Source organism: Lutra lutra, chromosome X, assembly GCF_902655055.1.
Source record: "Lutra lutra chromosome X, mLutLut1.2, whole genome shotgun sequence".
Lineage (NCBI taxonomy): Eukaryota > Metazoa > Chordata > Mammalia > Carnivora > Mustelidae > Lutra > Lutra lutra.
Window position 1 is genome coordinate 21,298,413 of NC_062296.1, and position 16,300 is coordinate 21,314,712.

At 35.1% G+C, this 16,300-nt stretch overlaps 1 protein-coding gene across 6 annotated transcripts in view; it reads left to right on the forward strand.

Annotated features, from left to right (window-relative positions):
* SMARCA1 (SWI/SNF related, matrix associated, actin dependent regulator of chromatin, subfamily a, member 1) overlaps positions 1-16,300 on the forward strand; it is a 72,258-nt gene that overhangs the window by 16,553 nt on the left and 39,405 nt on the right. For 4 of the 6 annotated variants that reach the window (XM_047716273.1, XM_047716274.1, XM_047716276.1 and 1 more), the window contains exons 8-15: positions 883-1,014; positions 2,053-2,121; positions 6,139-6,248; positions 8,231-8,457; positions 9,357-9,478; positions 12,308-12,343; positions 13,390-13,542; positions 15,989-16,121. In XM_047716273.1, the coding sequence (XP_047572229.1) occupies positions 883-1,014; positions 2,053-2,121; positions 6,139-6,248; positions 8,231-8,457; positions 9,357-9,478; positions 12,308-12,343; positions 13,390-13,542; positions 15,989-16,121 (982 nt within the window). The remainder of the gene's footprint in view (positions 1-882; positions 1,015-2,052; positions 2,122-6,138; positions 6,249-8,230; positions 8,458-9,356; positions 9,479-12,307; positions 12,344-13,389; positions 13,543-15,988; positions 16,122-16,300) is intronic. The other 2 variants (XM_047716277.1, XM_047716272.1) reach the window with 1 other exon arrangement.

Here is a 16,300-nt window from a genome sequence, read left to right on the forward strand (position 1 = left end):
GTATTTTAATATTTTGGTAATATTTGGTGTACAAAAGTTATTTGCATTGATTTGGCCTTTATTGAGGAGCTTACCAGCTTATGTGTATTCATAAGGATTAGAAAAAAATCATTCCTGGAGTTATCTGATTTCTGTGAATTAGAGTATGGTGTTAATTTTGAAAAATATCAATATTTCTTGCCATTCAACTCCATCAACAGTAGGAAAAGCATCAGTTATTACGATGAACCTCTCTTTGGATCACTGGGCTACTTTGGGAGAAACAGGGACAGAACTGGAGGAAAACCACCAGGTGGATGATACTAATTTCAAATTGAAAATAATACCCAATAAAAAAAGATGCATGTTAGAGAATAATTGTTTGAGTGTTATAAAAATGTGCATTTTTATTGATAAGGTTGTTGTTCGTTTATGCTTTTGTGCTTTGATTTTCATAGTCTCATATTTAGAAAGTTAATCTAAGATAGGAAAAATGGGTGCAGCTCTGGTGTTTAGAAACTGTCACCAGGCCAAGTTAGAACTTGGCTAGGTATGTAGATGAACATGATTGGCAGGGAGAAGGAGATATTATTGTGTAAAGTGACTAGCCTGGATTCCATGGAGTTTTGACTGTTTCTGTGGACCCAAAATGGAGAAATACATTTTTTGAAGTGAGGGAGGGGTCTCAGGTATGACTATGATTTGCATTCTTGTAGGTGTAGAAATGCCTAGAATATTTTGTTTAGTTGTGATTCATTATGGCAGTGTCACCTGAGCTAGGATATTTTTCTATAGAAAAATAATTTTCGAGTTTTGCTTTATTCAAAACATGGTTGGATAAAGAACTGAATTTTGAGAATTCTAATAAATAAAGTAATGTTAACATAACTATTATTTTTCTAGCTTTCAGAGATTGTTCGTGAGTTCAAGTCAACCAACCGCTTGCTCCTAACTGGAACGCCTTTGCAGAATAACCTGCATGAACTCTGGGCTTTACTCAACTTTTTATTGCCTGATGTTTTTAATTCTGCAGATGTAAGTTTAAGTCATATGTTTTAAATATAATTTTCTTATGTTCATAGACATTTGTTTTCAAAGCATAGAATGTAGATTGAAATTTATAATTCTTTTTCATTTTTAATTCTTTATCTGTGTGCTTCAGTTTTCTCAGAAAAAAGAACTCTTAAGCACAAATATTTTAAATGGGGTTATTTAGAGGAATAATATTTCTTTTCTTTGAGATTATTCTGCCTGTTAAACTTTGCCTATATTGCACTACTGTCACAACTTCTGAAATGAGATAGGCTGAGTTCATAATTGTAAATTCAAAATTTTCTTTTAATTAAATTGGAAAGGCTTTCTATATACTAGTTTGGCAGGTGGAGTCTTTAAAATGGTCTTTGATTATTGTAGTCATTAATATTAGGTGAGTACTAAAGAGCTCATAATTAATGATTTAATGATTGAATTAATGATTCAAAAAACAACATTTTGTAAATGTGTGACCACATTATCATTAAAATAAGGTTAAGTTAGTGCAGCAAACTGAATTGAATGATGTAAGGACTTTGGAGCCTTATTTTCCTCATTACTGATATTAATTGGTAATAAAAAGTACCAAGTTCAGCTATCCATTGCTTTATATACCTTATCTTGCTTTAATTTATTTTTATTGTTTAAAATTTTTGTTGTCATTATGTGCATATATTCTTACTCCTACTCCAAACTCTTTTTTTAAAATTATTATGGCATGTTAGTCACTATACAGTAACTTTTAACTAGATGTAATGGTACTATGGTATGCGGAAGCCTAATAAAAGTCTTTTAAGGAAACAGTGCTGGTGGAGTTCAAATTTTAACTCCCTCAGTATTTTAGCTATTTTTGAGAAATAAATAATATTGACCATCACAGTAAACATATTTTTGAAAGTGTTTTTGAAATGAAATACTGTTGTATCATTGTACAGGAATTTATACAGTATCGAGTTTATTAAAACAAAAACAAAAACAAAAACAAAAAACCAACCAACCAACCACCTGTGTGCTTACTGCAGCATTTTCACTCTTCCACAGGACTTTGACTCTTGGTTTGACACTAAAAATTGTCTTGGTGATCAAAAACTTGTGGAAAGACTTCACACAGTAAGTAATAGATAAGAAAATTTAGTAATTAAATATATATTCCAAGCTAGAAAACAAACTGCCATAGAATCTGAACTTGTAGGTTTACCTCTTGGCTCAGTCTCACTGTGTCTCCCTCACAGTCATTCTGACAGCCTCTTTGGGAAATGAATTCTGCTCTCTTTTTAGCCTGTCTAGGAAATAGCCTTTTTGCTTTAGCTCTCCTGCATGGATAATGTGGTCCTCTCCAGTAGAGGCTGTTCATATTCCCATACCCCACAGGTCCTTAAGATGGCATCCGTATTTTCCTAGTTCCCCAGTGCCACTTGTAAGCCACTAGTTCTCCACCATCATGCATAGAACTCGTCCTTTAAGGTGAAGTTATCTTGCAGGTCCCCCTTCCACCCTCTTCTCTGTCATCCACTCTTCTCCAGGTGACCCCTCACATTCATTAAATACCAGTTTTCAATTCTTTGATAACAACTTCTTGTCTCCTTTTTTTAGCTCTTTCACTCATGTTACTCCCTTCTGTACTTATTCTGTTACCTTACAGAGACCTCCAGTCCTTGGATCCCTGCTTTTTCTCATCCATCACCTTATTTCAGACTTTACTTTTTAAGTAATCTCTATACTAAACATAGGGCTTGAACTCACAACCCCAAGATCAAGAGTCGCAGGCTATACCAACTGAGTGAGTCAGGTGCTCCTGTTGTTATTTTCTTCTCTATCAATGAGTCCATTTTCTATCACTGGAACCACGCTTTTGCCAATACTCCCAAACTTTCTTTTTTTCTTGTCCATCTGCCATTTCTTCCTGGAAGCCCAAAACCATAATACTGTAACGTCTCTGTCATCTGGGTTAGAATTCTGCTTCTACCACTTACTAGCAGAGTGACTTGTTCTGTACTGAGGCTGTTCAACACTGATAAAGAAGAGTATACAATTGTACATGTTGGAACAACTCCAGTTTCACATTCTATAACATAAGCTGGTGTTTGATGGTGTCAGCAATCCTTGAACATGGCCTTCTACAGCATTCTTTCCCAATTCCAGTAACAGCTGCTTCAGACCTTTCCCAATCACCCCAAGACTTCCATCCCAGATACTCTCTGTCACCCCTCCTTTTTCAGTAAGTTACATCATTATTTTCTCAAAGAAAAAGGAAAAGTTATTAGGTAGGAACTCCTTCAAGGAAATCCAGCTTCCAAGGATATATGCCTCTGTGTTACCTTCTTTCTGAAGGGAAGAGGTATTTTCTTTGGTCAGTAGCTAAGTCTTCTGACATGAACCCTGGATCTCATTTCTCCCTGTTTCCTTACGGGACCTTTCCCCATAATTTATCCATTTTACTGACTGATTTTTCTAGCTCTCACTCTATATTCACTCTTTGTACTAACATGTAAACATGCTCAAGTATGTGCTGTATTATAATCCAAACTCATACCTATACACACCCACCCTCATGCATGTACAAAATAGTACTCTCTTCACACTGTGTGTCTCTAGCTGTGATTCTGGTGTCTTCCCTTGATAGCTAAGCTTCTTGAAGAAGTGGTTTATTTTCTCCATCTCCACTACCTGATCTCCTATTTACTCTTGCGTCATTGACCACTGGCTTCTATCCATCCTACACAACTGAAACTTATCTTGGAAGGTCTTTAATCATTTTCCAGTTGCTGAATTCAGGGTACACTTTTTGCTCAGTATTTTGGCTTCTCTGTACTGGTTAGCACTTCTAACTTCTCCTGCATGAAACCCTTTCTTACCTAGTTTCTGGTAGGAATTGGATTCTCTTCTTGGATATTCTCTTACCTTTTTGGCCACTCATATTATTCCTCTTTATGGGCTTTTCTTTTTCAGTCTGCCCCTGAAAAGTTAGTGTTTTGTAGGGCTTTGTCTTTGACTTTCTTTTTCATATGTGCTCTCCCTGGGGATCCACTCCTATGGTTACAGCTACCACCTATCTACTTATAACTCCCTAATTTATCTTTCCATTATTTCTTGCCTGGTTCCTGTATATCCTACTGCCTTCTAAGTCTTTCTCTCTAAATATCTCACAGGCAGTTTAACTCATAAGGAATCTCTCTTGGACAATTTTAAGAGGCCCAAACCAGAGATCAGAAGTTGTCTTTCACTCTTTCCTTTTCCTTACCTCCTATAGATCTCTAATATAGTGGCTACTGTTTACTAATGTCTACTGTGGTTAAGCTCTACACAAATACTACCATAAATTTTCACAGCAGCTTTGGAAATAGGTATCATTATCCTCATTTTAAAATGCTTGTAATAGACATATACCATAATTTTTTTTTAATGAATGGATTAGGAAACAGACTCAGAAAAGTTCAGGAACTTGTCCAGGCTCACAACAGCTAACCAGGGACTGAGCTGTTTGTAGAATCAGCTTGATCTGATTTGAATTTGACTTCTACCACTTACTAGCAAAATGACTTCAGTTAAATTAATAAAATTGAAGGGTACCTGGGTGGCTCAGTCATTTGGGTGTTTGGCTCTTGGTTTCAGCTCAGGTCATGATCTCAGGGTTGTGAGACTGAGCCCCACTTTGGGCTCCTCATTGAGTGCAGAGTCTGCTTGAGATTCTCTACCTCTTCCTCTGCCCCTTCCCTTGCTTGTGCTCTCTCTTTCTCCCTCTAAAAGAAAGAAATAAATAAAATCTTTAAAAAAAGAAATAAAATTAAAATAATCACATTTCCCTTAAAGATTTATTGTAAGGATTTAGTACTCTGGATTGTAAAGTTCATAATGCACCGTTTGCCACACTGCACATACTCTACAGGTGATGGTAGCTCTATTATTTTCCTGTGATAGAATTTGTCTCTCAGGTATATACTGATTATTTCATCTTTTTTCTCTAGTCATCCATATCTTCCTTAATATTGAACCATTATCTCTTAATTCATATGTTTAACTATTTTGAAATGGCCTGCATTTTTATCTCACTTATAGAGACTCTCTGATCCATACTCTGACTTAGATTTCCTCTAAGATTCAAAAACCTTATTGTTTCACTTAGTGTAATACCTTCTGGGTCCATTCATGTTGTTACAAATGGCAAGATCTCATCCTTTTTATGGCTGAGTAACATTCCATTGTGTGTGTGTGTGTGTGTGTGTGTGTGTGTATGTAATGTGTGTATATATAATATATATTCATACACACATATATACACATGTATACATATATATACATGTGTGTATGTATGAATATATATATACAAACGTATATATATATATAGACCATATCTTCTTTATTCATCTGTCAATGGATACTTAGGTGTTTGCTTCTATATCTTGGTTATTATAAATAATGCTACAATAAACATAGGGGTGCATATATGTTTTCAAATTAGTGGTTTCATTTTCTATGGGTAAATACCCAGGAGTGGAATTATTGGATCACATGGTATTTCTATTTTTATTTTTTTGAGGAACCTCCACACTGTTTTCCACAGTAGCTGCACCAATTTATATTTCCCCCAACAGTGTATGAGGGTTTCTTTTCTCCACATCCTTGCCAGCTCTTGATATTTCTTGTCTTTTTTTGGATACTAGCCATTCTGATAGATGTAAGGTGATATCTCATTGCAATTTTGATTTGCCTTTCCCTGATGATGAGTGATGTTGAGCATCTTTTCTTCATGTGTCTGTTGGTCATCTGGATGTCTTTTTTGGAAAAATTTCTGTTACCATCAAAATTATTTCTATACAGAATAAAGAAGCAAATGTTGTATGACAGTAACCTTTTTTTTTAAAAGATGCTTTCGTGCTTATTCAATACTCAATTATCTTGTTGTCTTACATTTTAATGTATTTTGTGCCATCAAATTATGAATATCTAATTTAGGGCCCCTGTTCTGATTTTTTAATGGGCCATTTGTTCTTTTTTATTGAGAAAATTGGCAACTGGTATTGATAGTGTTTTTCAGGTTATGCATTGGGAAGTAAATTTTGCATTAGGGTGCTGTGGTTTAAATATTAAATATCTTACAAACTTTTATAAAAACTATCACTTTTTTAGGTTTTAAAACCATTTTTGTTACGTCGTATAAAAACTGATGTAGAAAAGAGCCTGCCTCCTAAAAAGGAAATAAAGATTTACTTGGGACTGAGTAAAATGCAACGAGAATGGTAAGCTATTTTATTTCTACTGGAATTCATTTATGTGTAAGGATTTATTAAAATCTAGCTTTGTAGCTTTCTCCAAAGCTAAATTTAAAAAAAATTTTAGTTGTGCCTTTAGATCAAAATTTACATTTTCTATTTAAATAACAAGTTAAGTAGTTCAAATATTTTGATAAAATATTGGTATTCACCAAAAATATTCATTTTATTCAGCCTTTGGGAAGGAGCATGGGCTTTGAGTCTATAGAACTGTAATTTGTATTTTTAAAATATTTTTAAATTTAAATTCAATTAATTACATGTTATTGGTTTCAGAGGTAGAGGTCATTGATTAATCAGTCTTACATAATACCCAGTGCTCATTATATCACATGCCCTCGTTAATTATAAGACCTGTATTTGAATCACATGCTTTGCTCCTTTGTAGCTATTTAGCTTGGGTAAATTATATAACTTCAGTTTCCCTTCTATAAAATGGGGATAATAGTACTTAGTTTGTGGAGTCAATGTTAGTGTTAAAGAGGCTAATGTCACTTGCACATTTTTTTGGTATTCTTGCTTTTTCCATCAGTGCAAGTAGTAATAACGATAATAATAAACATCAGTAAGATGGTGTGGATTGAGTAGTGATTGTGGATATTATAAAAATAGACGCTGAATTGGTTTGATAAATACAGGCAAAGCGGGAAAATGACAAGAGTAGATACAAGGAATCATAAATTAGACATGCTTATGTAATAATGCTGCTAAAAGAAGCAAAATGTTGTGGGGCACCTGGGTGACTCAGTTGGTTAGGCATCTGACTCTTGATCTCAGCTCAGGTCTTGATTTCAGACTCATGAGTTCAAGTACTGTGTTGGGTATGGAGTCTACTTAAAAAAAAAAGAAGAAAAATGTTGCTGATATAAACAAAATTAGATCACTTATAATATGTAATGACTTCTCTACTATTGAAACCAGTATAGGGTGGTGGTGAAGAGTATATTTCTCTAAATTCAGACATAAGATCAAACTCTGACTTTTTCCCTTTCTGTGGCCCTGAGTAGGTTGTTTTACTTCTCTTACTACTGCCTGAATTTCCATTCGTAAAGTGGGGGTGATTCTAGTACATACCTGGGAGTTGTTGTGAAGATTTAACAAGATGATTTATATAAAGCCCTTCACATGGTACCTGGCACTTTCACTCAATACAAGTTGGCAGTTATTATAATTAAATATTAATCACTGTTCAGGTGGATACATAGGTCTATTTTTACCTGGGTAAAGGTCAACAAAAGAGAATGAAAAATGTTTATGGATCAGAAAAAAATGCCTTATGAAAATTAGGTATAAGAAATTGTGACTATTTTTAGTTCAAACAAGTAAAAGTTGGATGCTAGCTTTCAGCAAATATTTAGTTATTGAATAATTAATTATCAGATATGGTTATCTGAATAGTTAATCAGTTGATAGCAATTTGTAGCAATGAATAAAGCAGGAAGAAACAGGTTTGTAGGCAACATACAAGTTAAAATGTTCAAGAGTTTCTTAGTTTTGCTGATCAGATTTAGTCTCAAAATTGAATTTGTTGTTTATCCTAAATAGGACTCTATGCTGATCACCAAAGGCATGTTGCTTGATGGCACTGAACTTTTTTTTAGATTGCTATAACTTTTATTATTACAAACAGTGCTGTGATGAACATTATTCCACTTACATTGCTATCTACAAAGGACAAAGTTGCAGATGTAGAATTTTCACATTTTAAAACTTTTTATCTATCTTGCCAAATTGCCCTTCAGAAAGAGTGTACTAACATATCCATGTCAGTTTATAAGATCTTCCTATTTCACCACATGTTCTCCAAAACTATTTTTTTACTTTTTCTTTTCAAATTTTTATTTAAATTCCTATTGGTTAATATATAGTATAATATTGGTTTCAGGAGTAGAATTTAGTGATTCATCAACTACATATAGCAAATGATTAATTATAGTTAAAAATTTTAGGTATACAAAAATCCTGATGAAAGATATTGATGTGTTAAACTCTGCTGGCAAGATGGACAAGATGCGACTCTTAAACATTCTGATGCAGCTTCGGAAGTGTTGTAACCATCCTTATTTGTTTGATGGTGCTGAACCTGGTCCACCTTATACCACTGATGAGCACATTGTCAGCAACAGTGGTAAAATGGTAGTTCTTGATAAACTGTTGGCCAAACTCAAGGAACAGGGTGAGTTACAAATCTATACATTAACATGAAATGACTTTTTATATTAGTGCCTTGTATATGAATAACATTTTCCATATCATCATTCTTTCATTCATTCACTCCTTCAGCAAATATTGAGTACTTACTATCTGCTAGGAATCGTCTTTGCCTTGGACAAACTCACAGTGTAGTGAGGAGGAACAGTTGTAGTTTGTTGTGATAAGTGCCATATGTTGAGAAACTGAGAGTTGGGGAAATCTTCAAAAAAGCGACATTTGAAGTGAGCCTGGGAGAATGTCTAGGAGTAAATCATGGGAAGAATGAGAGGGAAGCATTTCACAGGACAATGAAACAGAAGTGTGAAAAAAGGGAATGCGGAGTTTATAGTATTTGGGGTAGAGTGGCTGTTGATGAATCTGGAAAGCTGGATGGGGCCAGATTATGAAAGGCCTTTTCAACATGCTTTAAGTGTGGACTGTTTAGAAGGTGGGGAGGAAGGTTTGTTATAGAAGATTTTGCTGTGTCAGCTGACACAATCAGACTTGTATGTTTGGAGGAGAACCTTTGAAGCAGTACGGGACTTCTACTGAAGAAGAGAGTTGAGAAACAGGAGACTAGTTGGGAGACTATTGCAGTAGTCTAGTGAAAGGTTGTGTGTACCGATCACATCCTCAGGACAGAGAAAAGGCAGACTTTAAATCATCTCAGTATGTGTGGAAGGTTTTGAAATCCTTAAACATGCACAACTCAGCAATGTATAATTCTGTATAGCTTTCCTCGAAGGTGTATGTGTATGTGTTTCATGAAGTGTTATGTACTATATATTTATATTACATGTGAAGTTTGCTTATGTGTTTGTAATTTTCAGATTAGTTTTTATACAAGTTGAATAACTTGCTTTTTTGGGGGAAATGTTTTAGGTTCAAGGGTTCTCATTTTTAGCCAGATGACTCGCTTGCTGGACATTTTGGAGGATTATTGTATGTGGCGTGGTTATGAGTATTGTCGACTGGATGGACAAACCCCACATGAAGAAAGAGAGGTGAGGAAAAGAAAATAAAACTTCAAAAATTAGAGTTCACTTAAGCCATGTTTCTCATTATTACGTAGTTTTGAACTTTGGCCTTTTAATAAAATAGCTAGGTGCGTTGAATTTCTCCCTAACCCCTCTCTGTCTCTCTCAGTTCTTCAGTTTGGCTTGCATTATACTGACTCTTTACAAAGCATCCTTTTCAAGGTCTTCAAAGACACCCTTACTTATCTAAATGATACTATACCATTAGACCCTTAACTCTTCTAACCACTGCTATCTCTGACCTTCTGGTTACTGTTTCTCATTCTACTCTGTAATCTCTGATTCTGCCATTTTCTTTTCTTGATTTGCTTCCTACAGTAGACCCTCGCCATTTGTGGAGTTTAACAGTTGAGATTTTTCCAGTTTATGAGCAACCCTAAAGACTCATGAAACAATAATTTGTAAAGGAAATAATCTCAGTGTTAGATTTTTATAAAACCGAAATTGGACAACATAGGTATAGGTGCTTATCATGCATTTGTATCTTGGAATACCAAAAGGCTGGTGTATAGGACTGAGTTACTTAGCCAGTGAGAAAGGCTACCTAGCACCCAGTGTCTTTCTCAAATTTGGGAGTGCTTACAGATCTTTAGATTATCCCTCACGAATGTCACGGGTCTAATGTTAAATACTTTTTTGCGGGGAGGGCTTTGCTAATTTAGCTTCACTTTTCTGTGGTCCTTCAAGGCTCTGTCTTTGGTCTCTCTTTTAAGTCTATCTTCATGCTCTGGGCAAATATTGTGATTTCATGGTATAGTGGAAAATGCATTGAACTTGGTTTCAGAAGACCTAAATTTCAGTACCAGCTCCAACACTTTGTAGTGTATGCAAGCTATTTAATTCTCTGAGCCTTAGTATCTTTATTATCAGGGTAATAATAATACCTAGGCCTCTTTTTTGACAATATTGTGAGGATTATTGGGTATAATAGATATGAATGCAGTTTTTAAACTGTAGTGCAGAATATACTACATGTCATGAAATTGCACACGGGACTTTTACCTCTCAGCTTTAGGGCCCCATTTCAGGCCGCAGGCTCAGTCCATGTCCCTGTCCTTCTATAACTTCAGTGAGCACTCTGTCCCTTGTGTGCTTCCTTATTGAAGCTTGGTTGTAGCATAGGATAAGGTCCATAGCAGGCATACAGGCACTTTTCATATTAAGGGTTTACCTGCTATCCATTTTGGGGAATTTTTTTTTAAGATTTTATTTATTTATTTGACAGAGAGAGACACACACACACAGTGAGAGAGGGAACACAAGTAGGTGGAGTGGGAGAGGGAGAAGCAGTCTTTCCGCTGCGCATGGAGCCTGATGCAGGGCTCGATCCCAAGACCCTGGGATCATGACCTGAGCCCAAGGCAGATGCTTAACAACTGAGCCACCCAGGTGCCCTAGGGAAATATTTTTGATAACGTTTACAAATAGGGGGTGTTTCAAAGTTTGCACTGGTTCCTGCTCTATAGTAGTTAACTTTATCTAAAATTGTAACTTGAAGCTTGATTGGCTTTTGCTGATTTATTCTTCAGAATGGGTTTCTCCAAATCCACATTAAGCACAAGCCATACCGTGGTATTCAAAATGACCCTTTTTCCTGGAATGAAGATGTTACTAAGGCAGAAAAGTAGGTGCTTTCTGACCTCAAATAGCCAATTTACATTTCTGACTGATCTCCCTGCTTATGAGCAATGTGGACTTCACCAAATTATACCCAAATTTTTCTGGTTTCTTAAAATTTCAAATAATTTCTCCCTTCAGAGATTTTGAATTACCTATGTTAACTTTAGGTACAGCAAAGTCAGAGCTGTTATTTTATTTTCTTAATTTTGTTCGTTCTTCCTTTTTTTTTTTTTGAAATGCCCCACTTTTTCCATTATACTGTTGTCCACATAGTCATTTTGTCTATTTTCCTAGTAAGAAGGGGAAGCCACATTTGATTCCTTACTCTAATTATTTGCCAGCAATTCCTTTTCAGTAGTTCTCAGATTTGCCCTTTCTTCATTGCTACAGCTAAATTCAGCTAGCTGAGTCTCTCGTCATCCTCTGACTCAGTTCCTATAACCTTTACTTAATTGGCTTCCTCACTTTTATAGGGAAAGGATCTAACATTTGTCAAGCAATGACTCTAAGCTAGGCAGTATATAGTTCCAATTGAATTCTCCTAGCAGCTCAGTAAAGTATAATTTACTAGTATCATTTTTTTCTACTTGAAACTGTCTCAGAGAGGTTAAAAGCTTGCTTAGAAACACATATATAATAAATGGTAATGATTAACACCAGGTTTTTGCTATTTCCTCTACACCAAATTGCCTCTCACTACACCATGCTGCTTTCTGTACTGTGCCCTCTACATGCTATATGGACTGTGGCAGTGTCACCTTCTCTGCTGCAACTTTTGACCATGCCATTCCATTCATTAAAAATTTGACTTCCTGTATTTTCTGATCATAAAAGTAATATATGATTACTGAAGGAAATTTGCAAAATAAAAGTATGTCTGGCCAATCTCTTTTTGTATATATAATTTATATAAGTAAGCTGATATTATATTACATATACTATATATAAAGTTTGGTAACATTTTTACTCAGCATTATGTTGTTCTTTCCTATACCAATAATAAAATTTATTGTAAAAATAATTTAAATATATTACATCCAGTGGACATACTATAAATAATCTGTCTCCCAATTGTTGATCATTTAGGTTGTTTCCAATTTTTCACTATTATAAATAATGGTAAAGTGAAAGTCCTTATACATAAATCTTTGTGCACATTTCTGATTATTTCCTTAGGATAAATTCCTAGAAGTGGAATTACTGGGTCAAAGGGTATGAACATTTTTAAGACTCTTGATGCATATTGCCAAATTGCTTTCCAGAAAGGTTGTACCAATTTCCATTCCCTGCAGCAATGTATGAGAGTGCCCGTCTCACCGCCCCCACGTCAACATTGAGTATTATAATTTTTTAATCTTCAAAAAATGGTATTATGTTTTAATTTACATTTATTTGATTACTAGTGAGATTGAACATTATTTTTGTATTTATTAGCCATTCGTATTTGTTCTTCTGTGAATTGTCTGTTCCTTTTTTCCTGTTTTTTTTGTTCATTCTTTTATTGGGGTCTTAGTGTTTCTTTCTAATTAATTTTTATGAGCTCTTTATATAGTAGGGATATTAACATCCCATTAATTTTAAGACTCTTTACTAAATATCCCTGGATTACCTTATTGAATTTCTTCATTACTTTCCTGTTTGCCCCTTGTCACCATATGGAAATAAATCTGCTTAACCTCCCCTTTATCCAGTTCTCTCATTCACATTTCTGAACATTTTTCTTTCTCGGTTGGTCTTCCAAACTATACCTTCTTTGTTAATCCTATGTAAACTAAAGGGAATGAAGTTGAGTTAGCTGACATTTTATCTCCTAGATATTTTTCAGCTCTCCCTCAAAATATTTTCACTGTTGTTGCTTTAAATAATTTAAATGATTTATTGCTTGCCTAGTTAAATTTGTCTATGCGATTGTTCTGAGTTTGTCTCTATTGATGTAAGCTTCTAAATATTAGGAACTTTATGTAATATAATTTCTACAGCAAGTCACACAGTACAGTATATAGATATATGCTTAAGTATTTTTGAGATGGAAGAATATCATAAAGTGGGCTTTTGAACATGTATGTTAAAAATATTGGTGGTGGGTATTAGAGAGGGCACGGATTGCATGAGCACTGGGTGTGGTACAAAAACAATGAATACTGTTATGCTGTAAATAAATTAAAAAATGATTAAAAAATACTTCTTTCTTAAGGACTCTGTTAATATAATTTTATTTTTCTTTGTTTTCTTCTATTTCCTGTGTCAATTAAAAAAAGGAAGCAATAGAGGCCTTTAATGTTCCTAATAGTAGCAAATTCATCTTTATGCTGAGTACCAGAGCTGGAGGTCTTGGAATTAACTTGGCAAGTGCTGATGTGGTTATATTATATGATTCAGACTGGAATCCACAGGTTGATCTACAGGCTATGGTTAGTAATCTTTAATTATGTCAAAAATTTATTTTAGCTGGGCATACTACTGTTATTTATGAGGCACAGACGTAACTTATGATAAAAGGGCAACAACAATTTTTGGGAGATTTTCTAGAAGTTAAAATAGATTATCTTGGAAAACAAAGATGCTGTGCTATTAAAAAACAAAAAAGGAAACTAAAACAAATGCACACACCCCAAATCCAGCTACAGCATTTGTGTGTCTATTTTGGCATTTATCATGAAACAGAAATGTGTTTTCCTATTACTGAATATTGAAGAGGACATACACATATGCCTTAATGAAAAGGGTTAAAAAGTGACCTGTTGATATTAATTCTTCTGGATAACTAGATATCTTAAAATCCTCAGCACTAAAATTGGGAGAGGTATTTCAACTTTTGTAATAAAACATTTTGGATGAGGAAATAAAAAGGTAAAAAGGAATATATTCCAGTAAAACATTTGATATCTAAGGACACCATTGGAAAATATCCTACCCTTTTTTTAAAGACCGTTGAAGAAGCTATTTCTTTTACCTGTCGTCATGCTGTCGTTTATTGAATTAGAGCTACAACTTCTGCCAGTGTGACTCATATTTTGAGATGAAGAAAAGTAATTTCAGAAGTACAAAGATGCAAAATAGCTATGCACTCAAAAACTCAACAATTAATGGGATAAATTACTATTTTTGGAAGCAATTAAAGTCATATGTTAGTGAGGCATAGCTTTAGAAGTCCTTCCTTTTTAAAAATTTTATATATATTTATATTTATATTTTTTGGTGCTGAAACCTGGGAGGGAACTCCCCACCTTCCCCTTTTTTTGGTAACAGAATTAAAACATTGACCATCAGGACATTTTAATTTTTTAATTTTTTTTTAAAGATTTATTTGCATTTGTAGAGAGAGAGTGCCCACATGTGTGCACATGCATGAGTGGAGTGAGGGGCAGAGGGAGAGAATCTTCAAGCAGACTCCCTACTGAGCATGGAGCCTGATGCGGGGCTCAATTTTATGACCCATGAGATCATGACCTGAGCGGACACCAAGAATTGGACACTTAGCTGACTGAACCACCCAGGCATCCCAGGACATTTTTAAATCAAAATGATTTTTTTTTAAATTTTTTTTATTTTTTTTTTAAAGATTTTATTTATTTATTTGAGAGAGAGACAGTGAGAGATAGCATGAGCAAGGAGAAGGTCAGAGAGAGAAGCAGACTCCCCGCGGAGCCGGGAGCCCGATGCGGGACTCGATCCCAGGACTCCAGGATCATGACCTGAGCCGAAGGCAGTTGTCCAACCAACTGAGCCACCCAGGCGTCCCTCAAAATGATTTTTTATCATTATTTTAGCATGGTACTGAGCTACCTGTTTAATATGACTCAGTAGAAGTAAGTCCCAGTAAGATATAGGGTTACTAAACTGGAAAACTTGTTAATAGCACTTCATTTCATTGAAATTGTTGGAGTATATCTTTCATGATTTACTGATTTGAGTTTGAAATTTTAAATTGTGTAGAGGTGTTGCATTCTCATTTAGTGTGCCTTGTTGAAATTGTTACTGAGCTCTAGTGTTTTTATATTTAGTTCAAAGGCTGTTTTGAATCTTGCTGCTTTGCTTTGTTTTTCTCACCTGCCCTCCTCCCTTCTTCCATTTGCTCTAGCAGCTTCTGTGTTTTAAAAACACTCCCCCTAGCATTTTTTGTATTATCAGAACTTACCATCTGTCACCTTTACCAACTATAAACCATAGGACTAATTCTAGACCACTATATAATAAAGATATTAATATACCATTGATTTTTATTACTTTTTATTATATATCCCTGAATTGCCTCCATAAGCAGAAAGAACTTTTGCCACCATAGCAACACTTGCTAACTACTTTGCCCCTCACAAAACTACTTGATAGTGTGGGAGATGTTTGCATTTAGTGGCTTAAAGTTGCTTAGTAAACTCCCTCTAGTCCTCATCTTAAAGGGGCTTTGGCTGTTGCCTTTCTGGAAGTTTTCTATTTCTAGCATAGTATAATACTGGCAGATTTTTTTTTTTTTTTGGGTCACAGGGACCTCTAGATATAACTTTTTCTTGGAAAAAAAAAGATTCTACTTATTTGACAGAGAGGAGAGAGAGCACAAGCAGGGGGAGTGGCAGGCCGAGGGAGAGGGAAAAGCAGACTCCCTGCTGAGCAGAGAGCCAGAAGGAGCCTTGATCCCAGGACCCTGAGCCTCATGACCTGAGCCGAAGGCAAACGCTTAACTGACTGAGCCACCCAGGCACCCCATAGATATTCTTAATATTCATTATCCTTCTTTAACAAGTGGCATGTCTAGAGAGCTCAGAAACTAATTTTATATTCAGAATTTTATAGCATATTGTGGCTGTACTATATATTTTATCCAAAATACCCGATATCTTATATTAGGATTCTATCTTCTAGGATCGAGCACATCGTATTGGTCAGAAGAAGCCAGTACGTGTGTTCCGTCTCATCACTGATAATACTGTTGAAGAAAGGATTGTAGAAAGAGCAGAGATAAAACTGAGACTTGACTCAATTGTTATACAACAAGGTAATTATACATGTAAACTTAATTCGGTGTTTTTGTCCCAAAAACACATGGAATTTTCTTTAAAGGAGATTATTTTTATTTTTTTAAAGATTTACTTATTTATTTTAGAGAGAGAGCAAAGCATGCGTGTTGCGGGGAAAGGGGTAGAGGGAGAGGGAGGCAAGCAGATTCCCTTCTGA